Source organism: Equus caballus, chromosome 16 (assembly GCF_041296265.1).
Source record: "Equus caballus isolate H_3958 breed thoroughbred chromosome 16, TB-T2T, whole genome shotgun sequence".
In the NCBI taxonomy this organism is placed as follows: Eukaryota; Metazoa; Chordata; class Mammalia; order Perissodactyla; family Equidae; genus Equus; species Equus caballus.
Window position 1 is genome coordinate 67,476,360 of NC_091699.1, and position 23,101 is coordinate 67,499,460.

Consider the following 23,101-nt stretch of genomic DNA (forward strand, 5'->3'; position numbering starts at 1 on the left):
AAATCATAGTATAAGCAGTAACTGAGATAAAATCTTGCGAAGTGAGGACACACTTCTAATATGCAAAGGTTTCATTTAGCATGGTACTGTGCAAAGTGAGGGCCACCTACATACTGAACGTTCTTAGATGCTGCTAAAGCATGCTTAGAGGAAAATTATTTATAGTATAGCAATTCATCCTTATAGTGGAGTACCTAGCCAGTGTAATAAGACAAGAAAGACATTAAAAGCATACAGATTGCAGAAGTAGCAAAATTGTCTTTATTCACAGATATAGGATCATATATATAGCAAATCCTAAGCAATCTACAAAACTACAGAACTCAGTGAGTTTAACAAGGTTTCAGGATACAAAATCAATTATATTTCTATATATTTCTGTATAGTAGCAATGAATGATCAGAAATTGAAATAAAAACCACTTACAGTAGCACCAAAAATATTACTTGGGAATAAATCTGACAAAAGAGATGTGCAAGACCTAAATGTTGGAAGGTTCAAAACATTAGGAAATTTACTCATGGTATGTCCTTGTTTGTCCTGCTTAGGTCTCAGGTATTCCTTCAATATGAAGACCCATGTGCTATGCACACTGGAAAATTTTCAGATATATTTTTATATTGCCTCTCCCCCCCATTCTTTTTATTTCCTCTTTCTGGAGTTTTTCCTGTTCAGTTTTCTTCTTCTGATCTTTTATGTTTTCTGTCTTCTTATCTGTCATTGATGCATTCTGTCTAATTTCCTCAGATCTGTCTTCTTTAATAATTCCTTCTAACCTACTCTTTAACTTGTTCTAATATCCCTGTTCGTTGCATCTGCAAGCGCCTGGAGGTTTGTTTACTTAGGTGTAAATTTTGGGTTTGACCTTCTCTCTTACATTCAACAGAATTTGATTTCGTTTTTAATTGATGCTTATAGTTGTTTGTTTTTGTGTTTATCTGGGGACCCTAGGCTTTCAACTGTCCTGGAGTAGAATTTATGTTAATTTCCATGTTTGGGGATCATGCACCACATAGATAGTTTAAATTCAGACGCCACGAGTAGGGTATCTGATCTTTACAGTGACTTGTTCTACCTCCCTGACCTCAGCTGACAGAGTTTTACCTCTCCATGATAGTAGGAAACGTCAGATTCTGTATACCCCTAGCTTTGAGTTTCCTTGTCATTTTTTGGAACTTGGGAATTTTCTTTTTTCACTCTTGGAGTTAGCTACCTATTAATTATGTATTTGTAAATGTTCTATTTTAGCTGACATTTTCATATATTTTTTAGTGAGAGAAATTGCTGTCTGAGCATAGTGTTCCATGTTTTTGGATGTTGCCTGTTTTTGTTTGTTTTTACGTCAGTTAGTTATGAGATTAGTTTGACTTGTTTATTTTCAACATACAATTATTCTTTTTTGTCTGTGGAGGTGATCATTCTGTGCTATCCTTTTTTTTCTGGATTGTTTGTCCTTGTTTCCTTCCAGAAGTACAGTCTTTGAATAATAAAAGTCTTGATGGAATATCTTTATAACAAAAGCATTTCACTTTCAAAACTGTGAATTTATCTTTGAATGAATTGAGGAGAATTTTGAGTGCATTTACATTTTTTATTTTGTCAAGACACACCATCCCAGAGAGTTCAGTTCATCCTTGGTACCGAAGATGATGATGAAGAGCACATTCCCCATGATCTCTTCACTGAAATGGATGAACTGTGTTATAGAGATGGAGAAGAGTATGAATGGAAAGAAACTGCCAGGTAATAATACTGAGTCTCAGTGTTTATTTGGCTTTACTTGCTTTCTTTTTGTAATGAGACTATAAAGTTGATTTTGTGCTTTAAAACGATGAGCAGAGAATTTCCTCGTGCATGTCTGGAAATTATCTTTAGTTTTTCTCTTTATTCTCAAATTTGTTTCCTTAAATAATCTTTACTTCTTTAACATAACGCAAAAGGAATTGTGTTATCCTAGATTTTAATGTCTTTAATTACAGAAACAAATTTGAAAAGTCAAAATCTTGCATATTTTATGTTTAAAATAGGATTAGAAGTGGAAACTACGAAGTTCCAAAGTTTGTTTTTGTAGACTTATTGTGATAGCTGGAATAGAAAGAGGAACTATGAAGGTCACTTCTGACTAAAGATGTTGCAGACCATTAGCCTAGTTTGTAAAAAGGTGTTTGTGGCCAAATTTTGTTTTGTTGGTGGTGATCTTTGTTTCTCTTTAAAAGAACAAGTTTATATGTATTGTATTATTAGAGGAATTTGTCATTATTTCTAAAATATTTTTATATATTATGTGTTTCAGATGGCTGAAATTTGAAGAGGATGTTGAAGATGGTGGTGACAGATGGAGTAAACCTTATGTGGCAACTCTCTCTTTGCACAGTCTTTTTGAACTAAGAAGTTGCATCCTAAATGGAACAGTCATGCTGGATATGAGAGCAAGCACTCTAGATGAAATAGCAGGTTATAGCAAATAGACTTTTTTATATTTAAGTTGTACTGAAATTAGAGATACTTAAATAAGGAAATAAAGTGGGATTTTAGACCACTGATTTAACAAGTAATGGTTGAACGTCCATTCTGTTCAGGGCAATATGAGAGTGGTCATATAAATAACGCTTTTTGTCTTTGATACGTTTGGAGTCTAGAAGATTAAATTAGACAGACATTACAGTATCAAGGAGAAAATGATTAGTGCCATAAGCAAGATGTGGAGTCTGTTCTCTGGACACGCAGAGGAAAGAGCTTTTTGTTTCTTCATTTTTTAGACCAAGGTATCTGGGGAAGATCCACAGAACATATTAACTGTACAACTTATTCATAGAATTTGAACACATGGGAACAAGGAGCAGATGGTACAAGAGAAAAGAAAGTATTCTAAGAAGGGGGAGGAGAAGGAAAAAAAGTCTAGAAGGTATAGACAGGTATGAATCTCAGGAAAGTCAGTTCCATGTGAGTATACAGATTTCTTAAATAGTAGTAGGAGATATGTTGGGAAAATAAATTAGAGATGGATTGTGACTAGCCTTGAGTTACTGGGTTAAGAAATTGGATTTTATTGGTAGGCATTTTGGCTCTCAGTGATTTTTAAGTTGGAGGGTAGTGTGATCTACATATGTGTTGGGAAGATCATTCTGGCAAGAATATGTAGGGTAGCTTTGGATTAAGAAGAGGTTAGAAGCAAGTAGGCCACTTACTCTCTTAGGATAGTCTAAGCAAGAAATGATGGTGACCTGAACTGTGGTAGGAAGTAGCAATGGAAATGAAAGAGAGAGAAACCTGAAGGATAATGTGGAGGTAGAAAGTGGAAAAAGACAGCTATGGTAAAGCTGTTTAGCATTGACTAAAATTGCTCAAAACTAAAATCAGGTTCACTGGTAATGAATTTGATAGTGTGACTACCATAATAGGTTGCTCCCATGGAAAACCCAAAAATCTATAGTATTTGATCTCCAAGAGAAGCATAAATTAGAATTTTTTGGGTTAGAAATACTTTAATATTTCCAGATTGTTTGATTTGACTAGGAGCTGCAGATCTTCAGATTATCAAAGTCTTTACTTTCTTGTCTTATACAAATGACTGAAAAATTGAGTTGGGGTTAGGAATATTGAATTTGGACATTTGAGTCTTTGGCTATGCGGTTATCACATAATACAATGTAACATTTTAGTAAATGTTATATAATCTGCCATTCACTTTTATGGTAGCCTGTAGTCTTTGTGTTAATGTTATAGTTTACCTGCTAAATTGATCCCTTCCAGTTTTCTTTCAGAGTAATCTTATCATAGGTTTGAAAGCTTGACTCTTATCTCAAGTTCGTAACACTGTTTAAAAATATTTATATATACTTTATAAATTAACAATATTACTGTCACCACAATAATCTATAAAATGGCGTTGCCACCCATCTCCCAATTCCTCACACCCACCTCACAGCCTGATATATTGATCTTCCTAGAACTTACTACTTCATGATATTTTATCTATTCATTTGCTCATTGGTTTTTCTGCCTCTGGAAGGGTGAGAGCAGAAACTGATCTGCCTACTTGACTGCTGTATTCCCAACACATAGTAGGTACTCAGTAAATAGTGAATGACTGAATGAATGAGTCCAGATACTCATCTACAGTTTTGGCGAAAAATATAAGGTGAAGCAATAAAATACTTAGAAATAAAATTCTTAGAAAGCTAATATTATTGAATATTCAGTTTAGTAGAATTTGTTGCATCCATATCAGGAAAGCACATTCAACTACAGGAAGGCTATTAGTGTATAATGGTAGCCTCTTTATAAATAATGATATTTATTAAAATAAGAATCTCTCTGTAATTTGTTCATTTTTGTTGGATAATGTTTACATTTATGCATACCTTGTTCAATATTAGAAGTACTTTCTAGAGCTATTTAAATATCTTATTTTTGGGGGAAGATTTCACTTAGAGATTATCCTGTGTTATAGTTATCCAAGTATTAGTTTATTTAATAAAAACGACTGATGTATTTTTTTCCTTTGAATAGATATGGTGTTGGACAACATGATAGCCTCTGGCCAGTTGGATGAGTCCATAAGAGAGAATGTCAGAGAAGCTCTTCTGAAGAGACATCATCATCAGAATGAGAAAAGATTCACCAGTCGGATTCCCCTTGTTCGATCTTTTGCAGATATAGGCAAGAAACATTCTGACCCTCACTTGCTTGAAAGGAATGGTGAGATAAGTTATGGCATCCAATTTTTGCTAACACTTCTACTCTTAACAGCATTCCAGTGTGTTACAATTAGCATTTGGGGAAAGAAAGGTATTTTTTCCAGATAATTACATAGGTCATTTTATCATCTTTTTTATTCTTTTTTTTCAAATAATAGTGTTATTTGTGCATTTAAAAATATTTCTAGGGGCTGGCCCAGTCACGTAGTGATTAAGTTCACACACTATGCTTCAGCAGCCTGAGGTTCGCAAGTTTGGATCCCAGGCACGGACCCAGCACCGCTCGTCAATGCTGGCATCCCATATAAAATAGCAGAAGATTGGCACAGGTGTTAGCTCAGCGACAGTCTTCCTCAAGCAGAAAGAGGAAGATTGGCCAACAGATGTTAGCTCAGGGCTAATCTTCTTCACACAAAAATCTAAAATGTCTTTACAACATGACAGAATTATCTATAGAAATCATTTCGATGAAAAAATTAAGCATTCACTCTGTTGAAATGGCACATTTAACTATTGTAATATTTAAACACTATCACTATACCTAACCCTAATTTTTTTTCCTTCCTGCTTTTTTGTTTTTGTTTAAGAATTTTTATAGAATTGATTAAAGAGGCATAAATTATCATCTGTAAATTCAGTTTAATCTTTTTAAAGTTCTGAAACTTGGGTTTGAACCTTTATTATCTGTATTAGATTTTTCCTGGTTTTTTATTTTTGTCTCAAATACACTTTATTTGCTGGGCATTAACAAGTGTTTGCTGGTTGGTTTGCTGATTACACAGCCCTTTATTTATACAGTTTGTGAAAGGTTTTTATGATTGTTCCTATTTATGCTAGGGATGACCTAGTTGATGTCTTCCAAGCTATTAAGAATGACATACATATTCCAGCTCTCCACTCATTCTCGGTCTAGCGGTGGGTTATGTGGGACATGGGGAGACAGGGTTTTTCTAGCCATTTACTTCTCTCACTGTCTTAAGGCTGGCACACTTGGAGTTTTGCCTTTCCTCTTTCTAAAGTAGAGGAATGCATCATTGGGGTTCTCTTTTGGCCCCTAGAGAGCTCTGATGACAGTGACTCTGGAAAACCCAAGTGCAAAAGATTGGAGTTGCTTATGAAGATCACTGTTGCCTCTAGCTATTACCACTACGCAAGGCTTATGAGGATTAATGTGAAGAAACGTGGAGGATGGGTCACAGTGTCATTCTGTTCAGCTTTTCTGTCCCTGAAATAATAGCATGGCTTTTAAGTGTTCTACAGGCAAATAGCCATAGGTGATAGGGTTTAATATATCTAAAGTTAACTCTAATAGTCTTTTGCAGCTCAGTGTAAGATACTTAAGTCCATTTCTTCTGAGCATGTGACCGTTAAAACTCTTTTTAATCTTTAAAATTTATGCCTTTATGTTTAAAATTATGTCTTGGTATATTTCAAGAACCTTAAGAATAAAAGAAATCTCTTATAGACCTAAGTTCAATTTAAAAGCAAGTCATTTATATCACACTTTACTTCTCTTTTCATCTGTCATGTATATTCTTTACTTTAGTTAAATGGGTTCATTTACCCCGAGAGACCCTATTAAATCTTTATTCGTCACATGCAGTGGTTCCTGATTATTCTCCAATTATCATTTAGTTCCTTTCAATCATAAAACAATGGCTATTTTCTTTTAAATGCCATTTTAGCGTGGGCATTCTGTTATTTTGTTGTATTATAGTAATTTAACAGTTTTTCTGCATGAAGCTTATTTTTTAACTAAATGATGGTTGTTTAGAGATTAGAGGTCAGTCTTCTTTTTTAATGTTTCTGGAATCTCTTGAGCATGTAGCTTTGATTACTTCGACTTAGATCATATGAGATTGACTGTTAAATTTGATGTTTTTCCTAAAAAACAATGTTACTCCATTAAGCTACATCTAAGGTGTTTGAAGTATAAGTATACATGACCTTTTGAAATATTCTAGACTTACTTTGTTATTGCTATTGATGAGAAATGCTTTATTCTTATCTAGTTGAATTAAAGATTGTATTTGTTTAAATATATCTGCTGTATTAGAAATGGAGGCATATTTTAGGATATTTATTAATATCTTTAGAGAGCTCAAGAATATGTATCCTTTAAAATTGACATTACATTTCTCTTTTTAAAAAATCTTCTTATAACTTGTCTTAGGTTTTTAAGTTTGACTTGAGAGCACTGCCAGTAGGTGATGCCCTATTGACTTAATGTTATAGAGATTTGATACCGATTTTAGGTTAGGAATTATTAGGTCATGTTAATGTGGACTTTTCTTGTGAGAGATAATTATCTGTAGTGGTTTGGTATAATGTAGGAAAAATATGTTAAATAAGCTTTCAATACTGCTATGTTTTATATTGGGTTCTATTTCTTAGATTATTTTGGTATTATTTCTCATTTGCAATTTATCATTTATTAAAGAGCAACTTTGTATTGATATTGTTCTTTTTTTAAAAATCCTCACTATTGGGCCTTCTAATTACTAACAGAATTTGTCCCCCACCGTCTGTCGTTAACATTGTATTTTACTTTTTATTTTGTTTTTTTTGATATACCTTCCAGAAACTAATTACAGTTTAAGCAACTTTTCAATGACTTTCTAACATTTGAAAATCTGATTGCCATGCTAACCTTGACAGCATGAATTTGAATTTTGAGCCTTTAAGCTTGCAATTTACAATGTAAATTGATTTTTTGTGTCTCTTTTTGCCTTCTGCAGTGAACTTCATTGTTTTCCATTTATTTGTTTTATCTCAGGGGAAGGCCTTTCAGCCTCCCGCCACTCTTTGCGAACAGGTCTCTCTGCCTCAAACCTTTCATTGAGAGGAGAATCGCCTTTATCTCTTCTTCTCAGTCATCTTCTTCCTTCTTCAAGAGCTGGAACCCCTGCAGGCTCAAGGTGTACAACCCCAGTACCCACCCCTCAAAACAGTCCTCCTTCCAGCCCTAGCATCAGTCGCCTGACCTTCAGAAGTTCCCAACAGAGTCAGCTTCAGGCCCCAGAACTACTGGTTTCACCTGCCAGTGATGATATTCCCACAGTAGTAATTCATCCGCCTGAGGAAGACTTAGAAGCACTGAAAGGCCAGGAGCAGAAGAATGAGGAAAATGTTGACGTAACTCCAGGCAACTATCCAAAATCCTCCATGTGTGGTGCTTTCTGCCTCTGGATCACTTGCACTTGGAATGCCTTTCAGCACAGAGCTTTAGCAGCATATGTAGATAATGCTTATAATTTATTTTGACTTCTGCATGTTTTTTTTCTTTATAGTATATTATAGAAGGGGTTAGAATTTTTAAAAACTTTAAGTTATGAAGACTACAAAGAAGAGTACACATAATTTAAGCCCTTTCAAAAATTTTTACTGAGATTTTACAGGTCAGGGCATTTGAATGGTTCAAAAAAAGTAGAAATTTTTATAAGTAATCTTCTAATTTGCCATGATTTTTTAAAAATGATGGCTTCTTGTGCATTTCATTCATAGGGCAAATGAACACATATTGTACATAAATTATAATGAGATGATGTACCTTTTGTTGGTTATTTGCCGTGTCCAAAGAGTACAGTATGTTTCAACTTCCTAACAAAAATAGAATTGAGTGTTCTTTTTCTCATTTTGTCTCTGAGAAGATTGAAGTTCTCTAGTGACTGCCTGGAATTGTCCTTATTTCAAGACTAGTATTATATTTCGAATAGACTTTGGTTGACCTTTATTTAATGCCGTATCTATCTTTAATCCAAATTCACCTTGAAATTTTCAGAACCAGAGTTTCTATAGTTGTGGCTAGGATATATTTTTGTATGTGAATTAGAAAAGTTATTTCTTAGTGGATAAAAGGTTGGTAACTTGTTTAAGGGTTATATAGTATGACAGTTTTGGCTCTTATATATTAGTTGTATGTACATTTATACATGTGTATCTTTCCACCCAATTCATATAAAGAAGTATTCTTTAATGACTTTTTTACTGACGGCTAAGTATCAATGTGACGTATATAAATGCTAACTAGTGGTTTTAATCACATTAAGTATTATCACATTTCTCCATAATACTGATAAAATCTAACACTTCAGTGGTAGTTTATAGTTATTAAATTAGCCTATTGAATATGTATTGTGAAAGTTGAATAGATACACCCATTTTCAGAAACTGAGACTCCGAAAAATTAGGTAACTTCCACTGGATCATACAAGTAGTAAGTGGCAGCCTAAGCCACCTGACTGAAGACCCTGGTCCTCCTCCCGCCATGTGACAGCCTGCTCCCTCCTTTATTGGCTTCACCCAAACTTACAAGTACATCCATCAAAGTGCATTATAGTTGCCAAAAAGGATATACTTTTAGAAGTGAAAAATGGAAATTTTGTAGCTAAATCATTGTAACATTATGATCAGAGTTACAGCTACCATTGTTTTATAGTTTGTTCCACACACGGTAATATGTGCTTTTCAAATATCATATTTCTAATCCTTCTAACAATTTGATGAGGTTCGTATTATCCGTATTTTTACAAATGAAGAAAACTCAGAGATGTTAAGATTGTACTGTGAATGACCAGACCAAGGAATTGAACTCAGATCTACCTATGACAATCCATAGGCTAGTATTTCGTTGTAAATTTTATTACTTCATGAAAAAATAGTATAATAATGAGGTAACTGAACAAAAAGGAGAAAAAAATACCTCGAAATAATTACTCAGAAGTAATCAACACTCATTTTAATTGAAAAGAACCGGCAAGATTTACTGTTTTTCCTCAAACAAAAGTGATTTTAAAGTTACTTCCTTCCATTTGTTTTACCTATATTTGTCAGTAACACTGAACATTTCTTATTTTACCAGCTTCTATGTTATTAATAATAAGTGACTAAATATGGATTCACAATGGCTTGTTAGGCCCTGTTGTTAAGGGGATAAAAGGAGCAATTAACTGAGAATTGAGGAACACAGTTAAGTTTGTTTTCTCCCCTCTGCGGTAAGAATGCCATGAGAGTTATCAGCCTTTCTGAAGAAAAGAAATTAGAATGGAGGAAAGAGAAGGAATTTCTAAAGACAAGAAAAAGCTCATAATTATTGTTTAAGAAGGTATCTATAGAAGGTATGTAATTAAAATAATAGGGACAGCTATATATTATTCCCTGTTTAGTTACTTTTGGTGCTTAAAGCACCTAGAAGCTCTAGTTGAGTTTCCTTGAAGTCTGATGTTATGTTAGTGGAAGAAAGTGGCCTCAGCATCATTTTTGAGAGGGTAGTGTCATAGATTTTTGTGTCATTGGGTCATGATTTGTCCATACCCATAGTAAAAAAGAAACTAGTGTTTCTCATTAGTTATTTTTTGGAGAATAATTCTATGTAAAAGACGTGAACTCATTTTTTAGTGTTTGTAACTGTATTCTCAGTGTTTCTGAGCCTTGGCACTACTGACATTTTGGGCTGGACACTTCTTTGTTGTAGGGGGCTATGTTGTGCAGTATGGGATATTTAATAGCATCCCTGGTCTCTGTCCACTAGCTGCCAGTAGCACTCCCCAGTTGTGACAACCGAAAATGTCTCTTGGAGGACAAAATCTTCCCAGGTTGAGAACTAGTGCTCCAACTACATCTACTTTGAAACTTTCAATGACAGAAAACTCTGATATCTTTGATTTATCTTTCTCTAGTTAGATTTGCTATTTTGAGAAAAAAAGATGTGAGGGCAAAATTATAGATTTACCACAGTATGGTTTTTAAATCCCAGTATTTTATATATACACATGTTCACTTTTGTTTTTTTCTTTTTCTGAGTTATCAGTGCTAATGATAGTTTTAATTTGGGGGAACTTATTTAATTCTAAGCACTAGGACTTTATTGTAGGTGCAGGGAGACTTCCTTGACTGGTTGAGAAAACAGGTTTAACTTAGCTGAGGTTGAGAAGGACTGCATAGAGAAGATGATGGTGGAAAACTCTAACATGTACCTGGCGTGCTAGTTTTAATAGGTCCAAGATGACCAGGTTAGCCAAGTGACTTCAGGTCATATCTTCTAGCTTTGTCAGTGTTGAGTTCCCCATCATTTCTTCTTCCCATTCCTACCATATCCTTACTTTCTCCCATAGCCTTCTCCTTACTCCATTCTTCTCCCCAAAATCTGGTGGCTGGGACTATCCTGGGAAACGGTGCATAGGTGTTCTTTGGATTCTGCATCTACAGATGGAATACAGGTAGTAGTTAGGAGGATCTGTATTGGTGCTCAGTTGCAGTTACCTCCAGGGCCTTAATAATACTCCTCATTTTCTTATGTGAGAGTTGTTGGAAGCCACTGAAAAATACTGGTTAACTTTTTTCCATTTTGGTATATATTTTAATAAAGGAATGGACTCTGTTCTGGAAGTTTAGGGACAAAGGTCAAAGAAGAGGAATCTTAACTTTTCTGTGCTAAGCTAAAATGGTAAAAAATGAATTGAGTTTTCTGAAATAGTTTTTATTTCAGAATTAACACTTCCAGAGAGCACATCGCTAAGTAGATTGCGTGTGCTTTTCATACTGAGATTTTTGGATCGCGGTGACATCCTAGTTTAGGTATTTAACAGAGAAGTGGGTATCACAAAGGTCTTCTGTCGTTGAGTTTAAGCAATAAAGCCAAATGACTTAGTTTCAGTTCTTAGTGATATTCTACAACAGTGTATTCTACAACAGTGAGAGCTGCCTTAGATGCATCACGTATATCTGATGTGCGTAAAATTCTGGAACTTAATTACCAATATTAACTTTAAAGTTTATAGGATCTAACCACAAACAGTTTAATTCAGTTTCTCTGGGTCACTAGATTATCATGAATGACACAAACTAAATGTAAAGTCTCTTGTTCAGCCTAGTGCTTTTTCTCCTTTGATACTCAGTGTTTTGGGTCATAGTGATTTCTATTCTTGAACTAGAAAATCTTGAGTGTTTTGAAAAGATGAGATACATTTAATGGTAGAAATCTGTGGTTATGTACTTTTAAAATTTTTGAGATTTGAACTTTTTGTAAAAGTTCATAGTGGTAACGATGGTCACATGCCACAGGGTGTTTTTAGGTTATTTGATTCTTCTGAAATGTTGCTGTTGAATGTCACTTGAAAAGAGTGTGCTAATGCTTGGACATACATCTACCATTTGTAATCCAAACAACTCATTTTGTAGAGCATACATCTATCATTTCTAATCCAAACAAACTAATTTTAGATAATTGTCTGAATCTTAGAGGTTGAGTGAGTGAGTGAAAGTCACATAGTGACATAGTGGCTGAGAGTGTTTATTTCAACACAGATCTGTTTGATTATAAAACCCTTAGTCTTTGTATTTATGTTGTAAAAGCATTTCTATTGTATTTTAAAGTTGTATTTCTTAGGAGTAATAGTAGGCAGCACATAAATACTACCCAAGAGAAATGAAAATTCTTGAGGAAACTATTACAATTATGGAAGATATGGTAAATTTAACCTACATTAAGTTGATGTAGCTTTTAAATTTTCTGAGTTACACATAGGGTTTATCAGAAAATTTATATTGTTACTGATGTAAGCATGCTAAGTGTAGTTAGGCATCATTAAGCTCTGTAGTTCACGTGTGTATTAGATGAACCAAAAATGTATTACCTAAGTTAAGCATTCGTAGTGGTAATCAGACTCAAGGCTTCCATCTTCTGTGGTTCCTCACCTACTCACTTTTTTTCTTTTTGCAAAAGGCCACCATTTTTGTAAATTCCAATTATTTTAAATATTAAAATTTATAGCTTTGTTATTGCTTAAAATGTTATTCTAGTCTTGCTGGTATGGTACTAACACTTGGCACTTCTTTTTTTTACCTTGCACATTTGCTTTTAATAAATTATCACTTTCAGGATATGAGCAGAGTTAGGTTGCAAAGTGAATTTTCTACTTAGTAATTTGGAATTTGTTTGTTCTTAAATACAGGTATTTTGGCCTCTCCACAGTCTGCACCTGGAAACTTGGACAATAGTAAAAGTGGAGAAATTAAAGGTAATGGAAGTGGAGGAAGCAGAGAAAATAGTACTGTTGACTTCAGCAAGGTAATTCTATCATTAACTATAAATTTTCTTAATCGTTCTTAACTGGGAAAATTGCTAGCGATGTGACTTCATTAACATTGATTATAATAATTTTTTAATAGACTGGTGCTTACAAACCATGTGATCCTTGTGATATGTTAATTTAAGATCAGAAATTATGAGAAAGGTAACAATCTCAGAGCACCTGAATAACTTAGATCTTACTAGTTTTAGGAATTCTGACAAAAGAATCTGTGTATAGTATGGTCTTTCACCTATACCTACCCGTAGATACCATGAAACTTCAGTACCTTTGAATTACAGTCATTTGCTCTGGAGCTACCACAGGTGGAAAGATTAGTTCTGGGAATGATCTTACAGCAGTTGTGATTCAGCCTTTTCTCAGCTGTAATTTGATCCCAGAATTACTGTCTTATGGTATCATTAGTTTCTGCAATGTCACTGGGAAACGTACTTGTGCTTCCCCATGGGTAGGTAAAGGCATGGATTTAAAAACAACTCACCTATCTCAACTGTGGTTTTTTTATTTTGGTGGATGATTATTTAGGTAAAATAGAAAAAGAAAACTTATAAAACATGGCCAAAACCTGCAAGATCAAATTGCAATCGAATTTAAAGCATCCTTTGAGTACTACTTCTGAATAATTGATTTAATGTGGCCATTGTAATTTTTTGATGGTGTTAATTTGCTATGGGATACTCTTAGTACTTTAATGTTTTTGCATCCAATGTCAGACTTTTAATTAAATGTGATTATTTCAAGTAAGATTCATTTTTGTTAAGCCTTTTATTTTATGATGCAAAGTCTGTAAATCACATTTTGCAGAAAAGGAGTTTAAATGATTTGCGTTATAGCTTTGCTGACCTTCATGCTCTAAAATTAGAAGCAGCGTTGCCTACAAGACATTGACTATACAGAAAGGCTGCTGTGCTTTTAATTCTTCTGTCCTAACTTGATCATATTTTTACTGGTGCTCCTTTATTTCAGATGAGTGAAAAGTGTTCAGTAGTGCAATTGCAACTTATTCTTGTTAATGAGTAAATTACTGTAATTTACATTATAGATCTCCTGTAGACATGGCAGATGCCGTTTATTTTTGTTCCTCTGTCACAGTTTTACTTTTTTTTACTTGGCCTATCCTTGTGTACACCTCCTTGTCTCCTGTTGGGCAGGAGTCTGCCTCCTGGCACTGTAGTTGTGGCACACTGGGTGTGGGACTCAAGAGGCCCGCTGTAAGTGCTGGTTTTATTTTTAATAGATAGCCCTGTAAGTGGTTGTTTAGTGACTTGTGTGAAACTGCATATAAATGAAGAAGTTCCCATACCTTGATACTATGTTTGTAACCTTTTCTTTGTAATTATACACAGACAACTAAATTTGATTATATGGCACTACCATATATCTGTACCAGTAATGGCTATTTATTTTAGTTTTAAATAAAAATTTTTTCTGCTTAATGAAAATACTGGGGAATGCTCAGAGTTCTTTAAAATAACAAGTACTTATAAAAAATATATATAAAATATAAAGGGACTAATTCATTTCTAAGATTAGAATGTTTTTTAGCACTGTGTATAATTTCATGAACCATTGTTAGTTTGTGAATTATATTTTTGTCCCTAGTAGTTTTTAATGAATAGTGCTATATTCATTGCAAATTTTCTCTAGTTTGTATGTTTGATAACTTAGATCTCTGAAATAGTAAAGATTTTGATAGTTAAAACTGTTGGGAATATTATTTGATAGATGTGTTTTGCTTGCTTTTTTTTATATTTGTCTATTGCATTCTTTGTATTTGTGAGAATTTTGGTGTTCATTAGATCACCAGTTTTGATTAGCAAATAGTAGTCTTAAAAGTATCTTTTCTTTCCTCTTTCCTTCTAAATAGTCATATAAATACCATGCAAACTTTATTTTTAAGCATTATTTATTTGTCAATAGGTTGATATGAATTTCATGAGAAAAATTCCATCGGGAGCTGAGGCGTCCAATGTTCTGGTGGGAGAAGTAGACTTTTTGGAAAGACCTATAATTGCGTTTGTGAGACTGGCACCTGCTGTTCTCCTCTCAGGGTTGACTGAGGTCCCTGTTCCTACGAGGTAAAGAGTTCGTTCCATTTAAAATTCTCCCAGCATGTCCATAATCTAAAAATTTTTGTCCACTGAATAAACATATTGCTTTATGTAATAAAAAATCATTTTAATTGTTAGTATTGTCATTGCACCAAATGCTTTGACTATTAGAGCGTAAAAGAGTTATTTTTCTTTCTGGAACAAAAAACCCCCAAGCATCCTTTTAAAAACTACTTTGCATTTGTAACTTTTTAAGAAGTTCAGTATCTTAGGAGCTTTGGTTTAACAAACAGTTCGTCATTTTAGATGCATTATGCTTCTAGCAAGCACTGGAGTCAGAAAGAATGGAATTGAATCCTTCTCTGCCACTTTTTTGGGAAGGTCAAGCCTGACTTAAATTATTTTTCAAAACAAAACAATGCTTTATTCTGACCTGTGCAAAATCTGCTCAGTATACATTATAAGTAAAAATTAGAATAGGGGTATTAATCAGGGGAATATCTATAAGAATAGTTATCAAATTGTGTTATAAAAGGTAATGAGTTCGTTAACTATTGACTAAACTTAATTGTAAATGAGAATAATTTTCAAAATATTTTCTTGTTTTTATAATAGTAAATATGAAGAATTAATTACAGCTTGATTAGAATTTATATACCTATTTTTAGTATGCTTTACTGAGTTGCATTAATGGTGCAGTATTAAGCTAAGTGAGAAAAATAATTCCATAGATTAATATTTAAATTCTCATAAAGCAGGAAGATGAATATTTCCAGTTTGAATGTGTGAATATTAATATTTTACTGTAGTGTTAATAAGGATATAACTAAGTAGGAAGTTAAATACTTTTTATTTAGTCACTATTAATAAATCAAAAATCAAATAATATGAGGTTAGATGTTAAATTTGGAGTTATAAATAAAAATTCTCTTTCTTTCCAAAGGGATTAGTTCCTTATTTACCACATTAGAGTCTGTCCAGATTCCAGATAGAAGGATTGTGGATCTTTTGTGTATATTCTTCAATTTTTTTTTTTTTTTTAAGATTGACACCGGAGCTAACATCTGTTGCCAGTCGTCTTTTTTTCTTCTTCTTCTCCCCAAAGCTCCCAGTACATGTTGTATATTCTAGTTGTGGGTCCTTCTGGTTGTGTTATGTGGGACGCTGCCTCAGCATGGCCTGATGAGTGGTGCCATGTCCACGCCCAGGGTCCAAACTGGTGAAAGCCTGGGCCTAGCAAAGCAGAGCTTGCGAACCTAACCACTCGGCCACGGGGCTGGCCCCACTTCAACTATTTTATTAGGCAACACAAGTTTGTACTTAAGTACTTAAATGGGATTGATACTCATTTTATTTATTAATTTAGTTTTTTGTCAGTACATACCAGAAAAAATTTATTCAAATTCAAAAGGATACGGATGATGGAACTTTTAATGTAAAACACTCAATTCCTTAATTACTGTTTTCCCCTGAGGAAGATGGGCAGTAGTAACTTGCTAGAAAGTTGACTGTGAATGTACCTTTCTTAGTTTTGTGGTCTGTTTTATTCTGAATGGAGTTGCCATCTTTCTTCCAGTGATTGGTGTAGGGGATGGGAAAGAGGTCTGAGTGTTGTTTCTGTTTACGTTTGAATGATTTCTTTACGATCACCTAGATTTCTGTGTGTATGTTTTTTATTTTAAATCTTTGTCTTTTAATGTTTCTTTAGGTTTTTGTTTCTGTTATTGGGTCCAGCAGGCAAGGCGCCACAATACCATGAAATTGGAAGATCAATAGCCACTCTCATGACCGATGAGGTAATTAAATACCCTCTGAAGTGGACACTGATTATGAAGCATATAATATATATTAAATCATACTTCTCCTTTCTTTCATGTGAAGCATAGAAATATTTCCTTACTTGTCTGTACTATTTTATCTCATATTCTTTCTTCAACTATTTGCCTTTGTTAAAGTCCTCAAGACCTTTCTGGTTTTTTCCCCCACATTTGAAATTATTGACCACCTTCTTGAAATTTTGAAATTTTCTCAATCGTGGATTTCAGGATATTGTTTCTTTTGGTTTTCCTCAGGGCTTTGTCTTTTCTTCTTTTCCCTTTTTTCTCTGTAATTTCTCTCTTCTTTTTGCGGACCTCATCTTTGACCATGGCCTATATTGGTCAGGACATCAGTCTTTCTTTGGGAGAGAGCTTTGTATTTAGGAGCTAGACATCTCTGCCATTTGTCCCTGAGGATCTGAAACCCTGCCTGTCTGAACCTGGCCCCCTTTTTCTGTCCAGTCTCACCCAGTTAGTCACCGGATTCTATTGATTTTACCTCTTCAGTGTGTGTTGCATTTAATCTGCCCTCTCCTTTCCATCTCCTTTGCCACTCTGGCTTAGACTTTCTTACCTTCTTTTCTTTGGCGATTAAAGTGGATTTTATGGGTCTTTGTTTTACAGTATTTTCTTGTACACTATCAGTAACATGCAGATTTGAATAACATGCACATTTCCTTGATCCTGGTGTGTCAGTGACATCCTGTTATATATTTATGTTTAAATTTAAACTCTTTACCATTGTCTGAATAAAGTCTGCCTGATCTAGCCTCTGTATTTCTTGAAACCTGTATCTTCCTACTGTTCACCTCTTCTCCCTCATTTTGCTCTGGCCACATCAACTTTCCTTTTGTTCCTTACATGTGTTATGCTTGTTTCTACCTCTAGACATTTACAGTTGCTGTTCCCTTTGTCTGAATACCCCTCCAGCTCCCCACCACCACCCCTCCCACACACTTTGCATGTTTTTTTCCTCATTTCATTCAGATTTCACCTACAGTGTTACGTCCTCTAAGAGATCTTCCTTGGCCACCCTCTTCTTCCCATCAGCTTTCCTTCCTTTACACTGCTTTATTTTTATTGGAGGATTTATTATTACCTGCAATATGTGTTTGTGTAATTACTTGTCTTACTGTTTTTTCCTACATTCTTGAGTACAGGGACCTTTCCTAATCTGTGTCCATTGCACTATCCACAGTGCTTAGAATTGTGCCTAGCAAGTAGAAGGCACTCAGTAAATATAAGTGATCAAATAAATTAATTATTTAAGTAAAATTGTTTGCATAGCCATGATTATTCCTTTAGGATAAATGACATTAAAATATCATAGAAAGGGAATGACTTACTACAGTATTATTTTATTCTGTGGTGAATTACTGAATATTTCCCATGTAAAATTTTCTTTTTAAAAATTAATTTGTCGTAACACATCACTATTTTCTTTTGTTGTTTGTTACTGTTAATTCATCTGATAATACAAATAGTGGGTTATTTTTTATACTTGTTACCCAGTGTGGGATGGAGACCTGCCTGGGATAAGAGTTTAGGTGATTATCTTTATTGGAAACTTATTTATGGTATCTAAAGTGGATTTACTATGTGTAGAATTTTCTTTCAACTTTAAAATCCTTTTACTCATTATGTTTTTTTCCTTTAGATTTTTCATGATGTAGCTTATAAAGCAAAAGACAGAAATGACCTCTTATCTGGTATTGATGAGTTTTTAGATCAAGTAACTGTCCTACCTCCAGGAGAGTGGGATCCTTCTATACGCATAGAGCCACCAAAAAGTGTTCCTTCTCAGGTAAGAATCCACACAGTTCTTCGAGTTACTTTTTCTTTAAATTAAAATTTTTTTTGAGAAGTTAATACATTTTCAAAAATGAAAACTATGTAAAGAGTTACACCCAGAGAAGTTTTATCCCCCCTGTGTCCCCTTTACTCTTTTACCCCTATACCTAGCTCCTGTGGGTCATGATTTGTTACTAGTTTTTAAATTTTTTGTTCAGTACAAGGAAATATGAACATACAGTCTTATTTCTTCTTCTTTCTTACCAAAAGTTAACATACTATATGTACTGTTTTGCACTTTGCTTTTTTCGTAACAATATATCCTGGAGATCTGATCATAGGAAATCATAGAAATATTCCTTGTTCTTTTTCTCACAGCTTTGTTGTATTCCATTTATGGATATACCGTAGTTTATGCTGTTCCTGGGCTCAGATGGTTTTCAGTCTTTCGGTATTACAAACCGTATCATAGGATTTATGTGCTATTTTAGTCTCGTGCAGATGTATCTGTAGGATAGATTCCCAGAAATAGGATTGCTGGCTCACATGGGAATTTATTTATAATTTTAGTAGATATTACCAGAATCTCCTCTTACTGGACTGAACTCCTACAGTGACAAATGAGAGCGCGTATTTTCCTACAGCCTCACTAACACAGTGTGTTGTCAAACTTGTGATATTTGTGAGTCTGATAGGTATCCTTATCTTGTTATATCAGCTATTTTATTGTGGTTTTATTTGCCTTTCTGTATTTAGTGAGGTTGAATATTTCTGAATATTTTTGTTCATTGCCCTCTGCCAGCTTTTTTTTAACATTTAAATCGTCCGTTGATTCTTGAGAGTATATCAGGGTGTATTTTGTGGAGTATGCATCCAACTTTATCTTTTTTCTAAATTGTTGACTGGTTGTCCCAATTTATTAAGAAGTTAAGCATTACTTCCGTTGATTGGTGATGTTGCCTTTATCATTTACTAAATTTCCGTATGCATTCAGGACTGTTTGTGTAATTTCTTTTCCATTCGCCTGTCTATTCATGGGCCAGTTCCACACTTTAATTTCTGAGGCTGTTTGGTATGTTTCAATATTCTGTAGATCTAGATTCATTCCTTTTTTTGAGGAAGACTAGCCTTGAGCTAACATCTGCCAATCCCCCTCTTTTTGCTGAGGAAGACTGGCCTTGACCTAACATCCCTGCCCATCTTCCTCTATTTTACATTTGGAACGCCTACCACAGCATGGCTTTCCAGGCGGTGTTGTGTCCGCACTGGTCACCCCTGGCCACCAAAGCAGAACATGCGCGCTTAACCACTGTGCCACCAGGCTGGCCTCTAGATTCATTCTTGATCCCTCTCTTTCTCTTGTTTTTCTGAATTTTCTTGGCTATCTTTACATAATTTTTTTTTTATGTATGCTTTAAAATAAGCTTTCTATTTATAGAAATAAAACCTTATGTTTAAAAAATTGAGGTAGCAATTAAATTTCTAAATGAATTGAGGGAAAATTGACTTCTTTATAACATTGAATCTCTTCAAGAATGTCATATCTTTCCCCACTTATTCTCCTATTTCAAGTTAGTTTTATGTACTTAAGGAATGTTATAAAGTTCTCCTTATCTACACTTTACATGCTTCCTGGTGTGTGTATTCATAAGTATTTTATCTTTATTATTTCTGTTGTAAATGAGGTCTTTGTTCCATTGTATCCTCCATTTATTGGTTTTATATATGTGAAGGCTGTTGGTTATTGTATATTTCTTTTTAATCCTGCTACCTTTCTTAATTCTTTTATTGTATATAGTAGTTTTTCAGTCATATCATCTACAATGAGGTAATTTTATCCCTCTTTTTCTAATTCTTATACCTCTTATATATTTTCTGTTGTCTAATTGTATTGACTAAAATCTCTAATACTGGTAAGTAGTAGTTTAAATGGGCATTTTTAAATTTGTTCCTAACTGTAGTCTGTATCTCTAGTGTTCCTCTCCTTAAGTTACTGACATTAGGACCAGAATACACATTTTACCTTGTTAAGAATGTAACCTAGTTTCTGTTATATTGAAATTTTTACTATAAGTTTATGTTGAATTTTCTCAAAAGGCTTTTTAGCATCTCTGGAGATGATCGTATAAATTTTGTTTATCGATTATTATGGTAAATTATATTAATAGATTCTTTAATATGAAAACACTTGCATTGTTGGAATAAACCAAACTTGGGCTTTAACGTGCTGGTGGTCTGTGTCTAATATTTTATTTAGGTTGTTTGTATCTCTGTTTGTAAGTAGATTGGTCTGTAGATTTTTGTTCAGGCTTCATGTTTTGCTGTCATCATTCTACTTTTTTTATACAAACAAAGTTGTAGGTTTTCCTTTTTCTGTGTTCTTAAAACTTTAAATGGCTTGGAATAATTTGGTTTTAAAAGTTGAAAAGAATTCCTTTGTATAATTATCTGAGCTTGAATCTTTTGTTGTATGGTAGACTTCAGCAACCTGTTTATTTCTTCTGTGGAAATTTGTTTATGCGAGCTTTCTATTTTTTCTGGGGTCAGTTTTGGTAAATTATGTTTTTCTAGAAAATTGCCTATTTTCCTCTTTTCTGGTGTAAATTTTGGGACATTATGTTTGAGACATTATAAAATGATACCCATTTCATCAAGGTTTTTAACTTATTTGCATAGGGTTGTACAGTTCTCTCTATGTGTGTGTGTGTGTGTGTGTGTGTGTGTGTGTATATATACGTGTGTGTGTGTGTGTGTGTGTGTGTATATATATATATATATAAAATTTCCTTCAGTTAGTGAAGTTGCCTCCTTGTCATATCTTTTGTGTATTACCTAATGGTTTATTATAATTTTCAAATACAGCAGCTTTTAAAATTTATTTCAGTTCTCTTTCTTTAAAAATGTATTGTTTTCTAACTCCATTTCTGCTTTTAGCTGTTTTATTTCATTCCTTTCATTTTCCTACAGGAAGTGTTTTTGTTTTCACATTTCCTGACTTAGATGATTAGTTCATTTATTTTTATTCTTTCATTTTTTCTTAATATAAGTGCTTAGTTTTTCTCGAATGATGCTTTTGCTGTATCCCATAGATTGTAATGTGTAGTATTTTCCATTATGTTTGTTTTCTAGGAATTTTTTTATTTTGTTTTCTCTTTCCCCTTTGATCTAAGATGTAAGTTAGTCTTAATTTTGACATTTTCAAATGGCAATCTTATGATTATTGGTAAGTTTTGCTACTCTAGAGTTATGAAACGTATAAACCAGGTAGTGTAAGTCTGTAGTTGCGCCAGAGCCCTTGACTCAGGGGACCTCCTGGGATGAACAGCCATCCCATGTTTCTTTCTTTTCCTCTTCCTTTCTCTTTCTCTCTCTCTCTCTCGCTCTCTTTCACACATATGTTCTTTTAGGCCCAGCAACCTCTCAACTCTGGAGGTACCAAATTAAAACCTCACTCTTTTCTCTTCAGTTGAGAGGGAGAAGATCCTTTATCATGAAAATAGTACTCTTGAATTTGTAGTAAAATTTAATGGGAAATTGATTTTTATGAAAATGTGTTTAACAAACGTCTCTTGTGCTACTTATATCTTAAGAGAAGTATTTTAGTAAAAGAAAAATGGCGTGTCCTTTCTTCTTAATGTAAAGTATATTTTCAGTAGGTGATGAGCAATATTTTAAAAATTCTTGTTGCAGAGGTGCTTTTATGGATATGTATGTTCCTATTGCTCAGTAGTAATTTGAAATGGTGTGTATGAATATGTTTCTATTGTGTTTGATATTAGGATACAGAATGGAAAAAGGCAATCATAAATTTAAAATATTAATAGAGACAAATAATACCTTCTGTTCTAAAGTGCAATCTATTTAAAGTAGAAGTTTACATTAGGAAGCATATTTTCTGGGAGCACTGATTAGGTATATAATCAGTATGAGGTCTCATGTTCCCTCTAATTGAAGATGCCATCTCAGCTTTCTTAAAACAGAGTTCTGAAAATGTGTTTTTTTGTGAAATGCAGGAAAAAAGAAAGATTCCTGTATTTCCCAATGGATCTGCCCCTAGTTCTGGTGAGACTCCTAAAGAGGCTGCTCATCATGCTGGGCCTGAGCTACAGAGGACTGGACGGTGGGTACAAATAGTGATACACTGTGGGTATCTTTTTGGCACTAGGGTTTGATTTGATGAGAAAGGCATAAACATTCTTTTTCTTTGCAAGTATTTGGAACCTAATCTTGTCTAGTATTTTTTTCATATTTTAAAAAATATGCACTATTGCATAGATATGTGATGTTAAGGAAAATTAATATACCTTTTAAAATAATTTACACAAGTATATACTTGGATTCTATATACCAAGCTTTAATTTAAAACGTAAATATTATGTACCATATGTTAAGAATATTGCAGTTATATAGTAGGTTAATTTACATTGCCTATACAGAACGTTTTTGAAAAAGATGTGGAGTGCTATTACAGTTATCCGTATGAAGTTAGAGAATTATGGGAGCAGAGATGAATTATAACCAATGTTTTTGTGTGTGTGTGCATAGATTTAAAACTCTTAAATGAGCATTATATCATGAGATAAAGTAAAATTAGATAAGCATAATTAAACCATGGTAATAATCTCTGGAAATCTAGTTAGAAAAATAGTTGA

At 33.8% G+C, this 23,101-nt stretch overlaps 1 protein-coding gene across 12 annotated transcripts in view; it reads left to right on the forward strand.

The window, feature by feature from the left end:
• Positions 1 to 23,101, forward strand: part of SLC4A7 (solute carrier family 4 member 7) — a 105,439-nt gene that overhangs the window by 45,715 nt on the left and 36,623 nt on the right. For 5 of the 12 annotated variants that reach the window (XM_070238992.1, XM_070238996.1, XM_070238993.1 and 2 more), the window contains exons 4-11: positions 1,605 to 1,743; positions 2,294 to 2,454; positions 4,513 to 4,701; positions 12,653 to 12,768; positions 14,711 to 14,868; positions 16,550 to 16,637; positions 18,316 to 18,462; positions 22,463 to 22,569. In XM_070238992.1, coding sequence (XP_070095093.1) covers positions 1,605 to 1,743; positions 2,294 to 2,454; positions 4,513 to 4,701; positions 12,653 to 12,768; positions 14,711 to 14,868; positions 16,550 to 16,637; positions 18,316 to 18,462; positions 22,463 to 22,569 — 1,105 coding nt within the window. Of the gene's footprint in view, positions 1 to 1,604; positions 1,744 to 2,293; positions 2,455 to 4,512; positions 4,702 to 7,476; positions 7,846 to 12,652; positions 12,769 to 14,710; positions 14,869 to 16,549; positions 16,638 to 18,315; positions 18,463 to 22,462; positions 22,570 to 23,101 lie in introns of all 12 variants that reach the window. The other 7 variants (XM_023620820.2, XM_070238988.1, XM_070238990.1 and 4 more) reach the window with 2 other exon arrangements.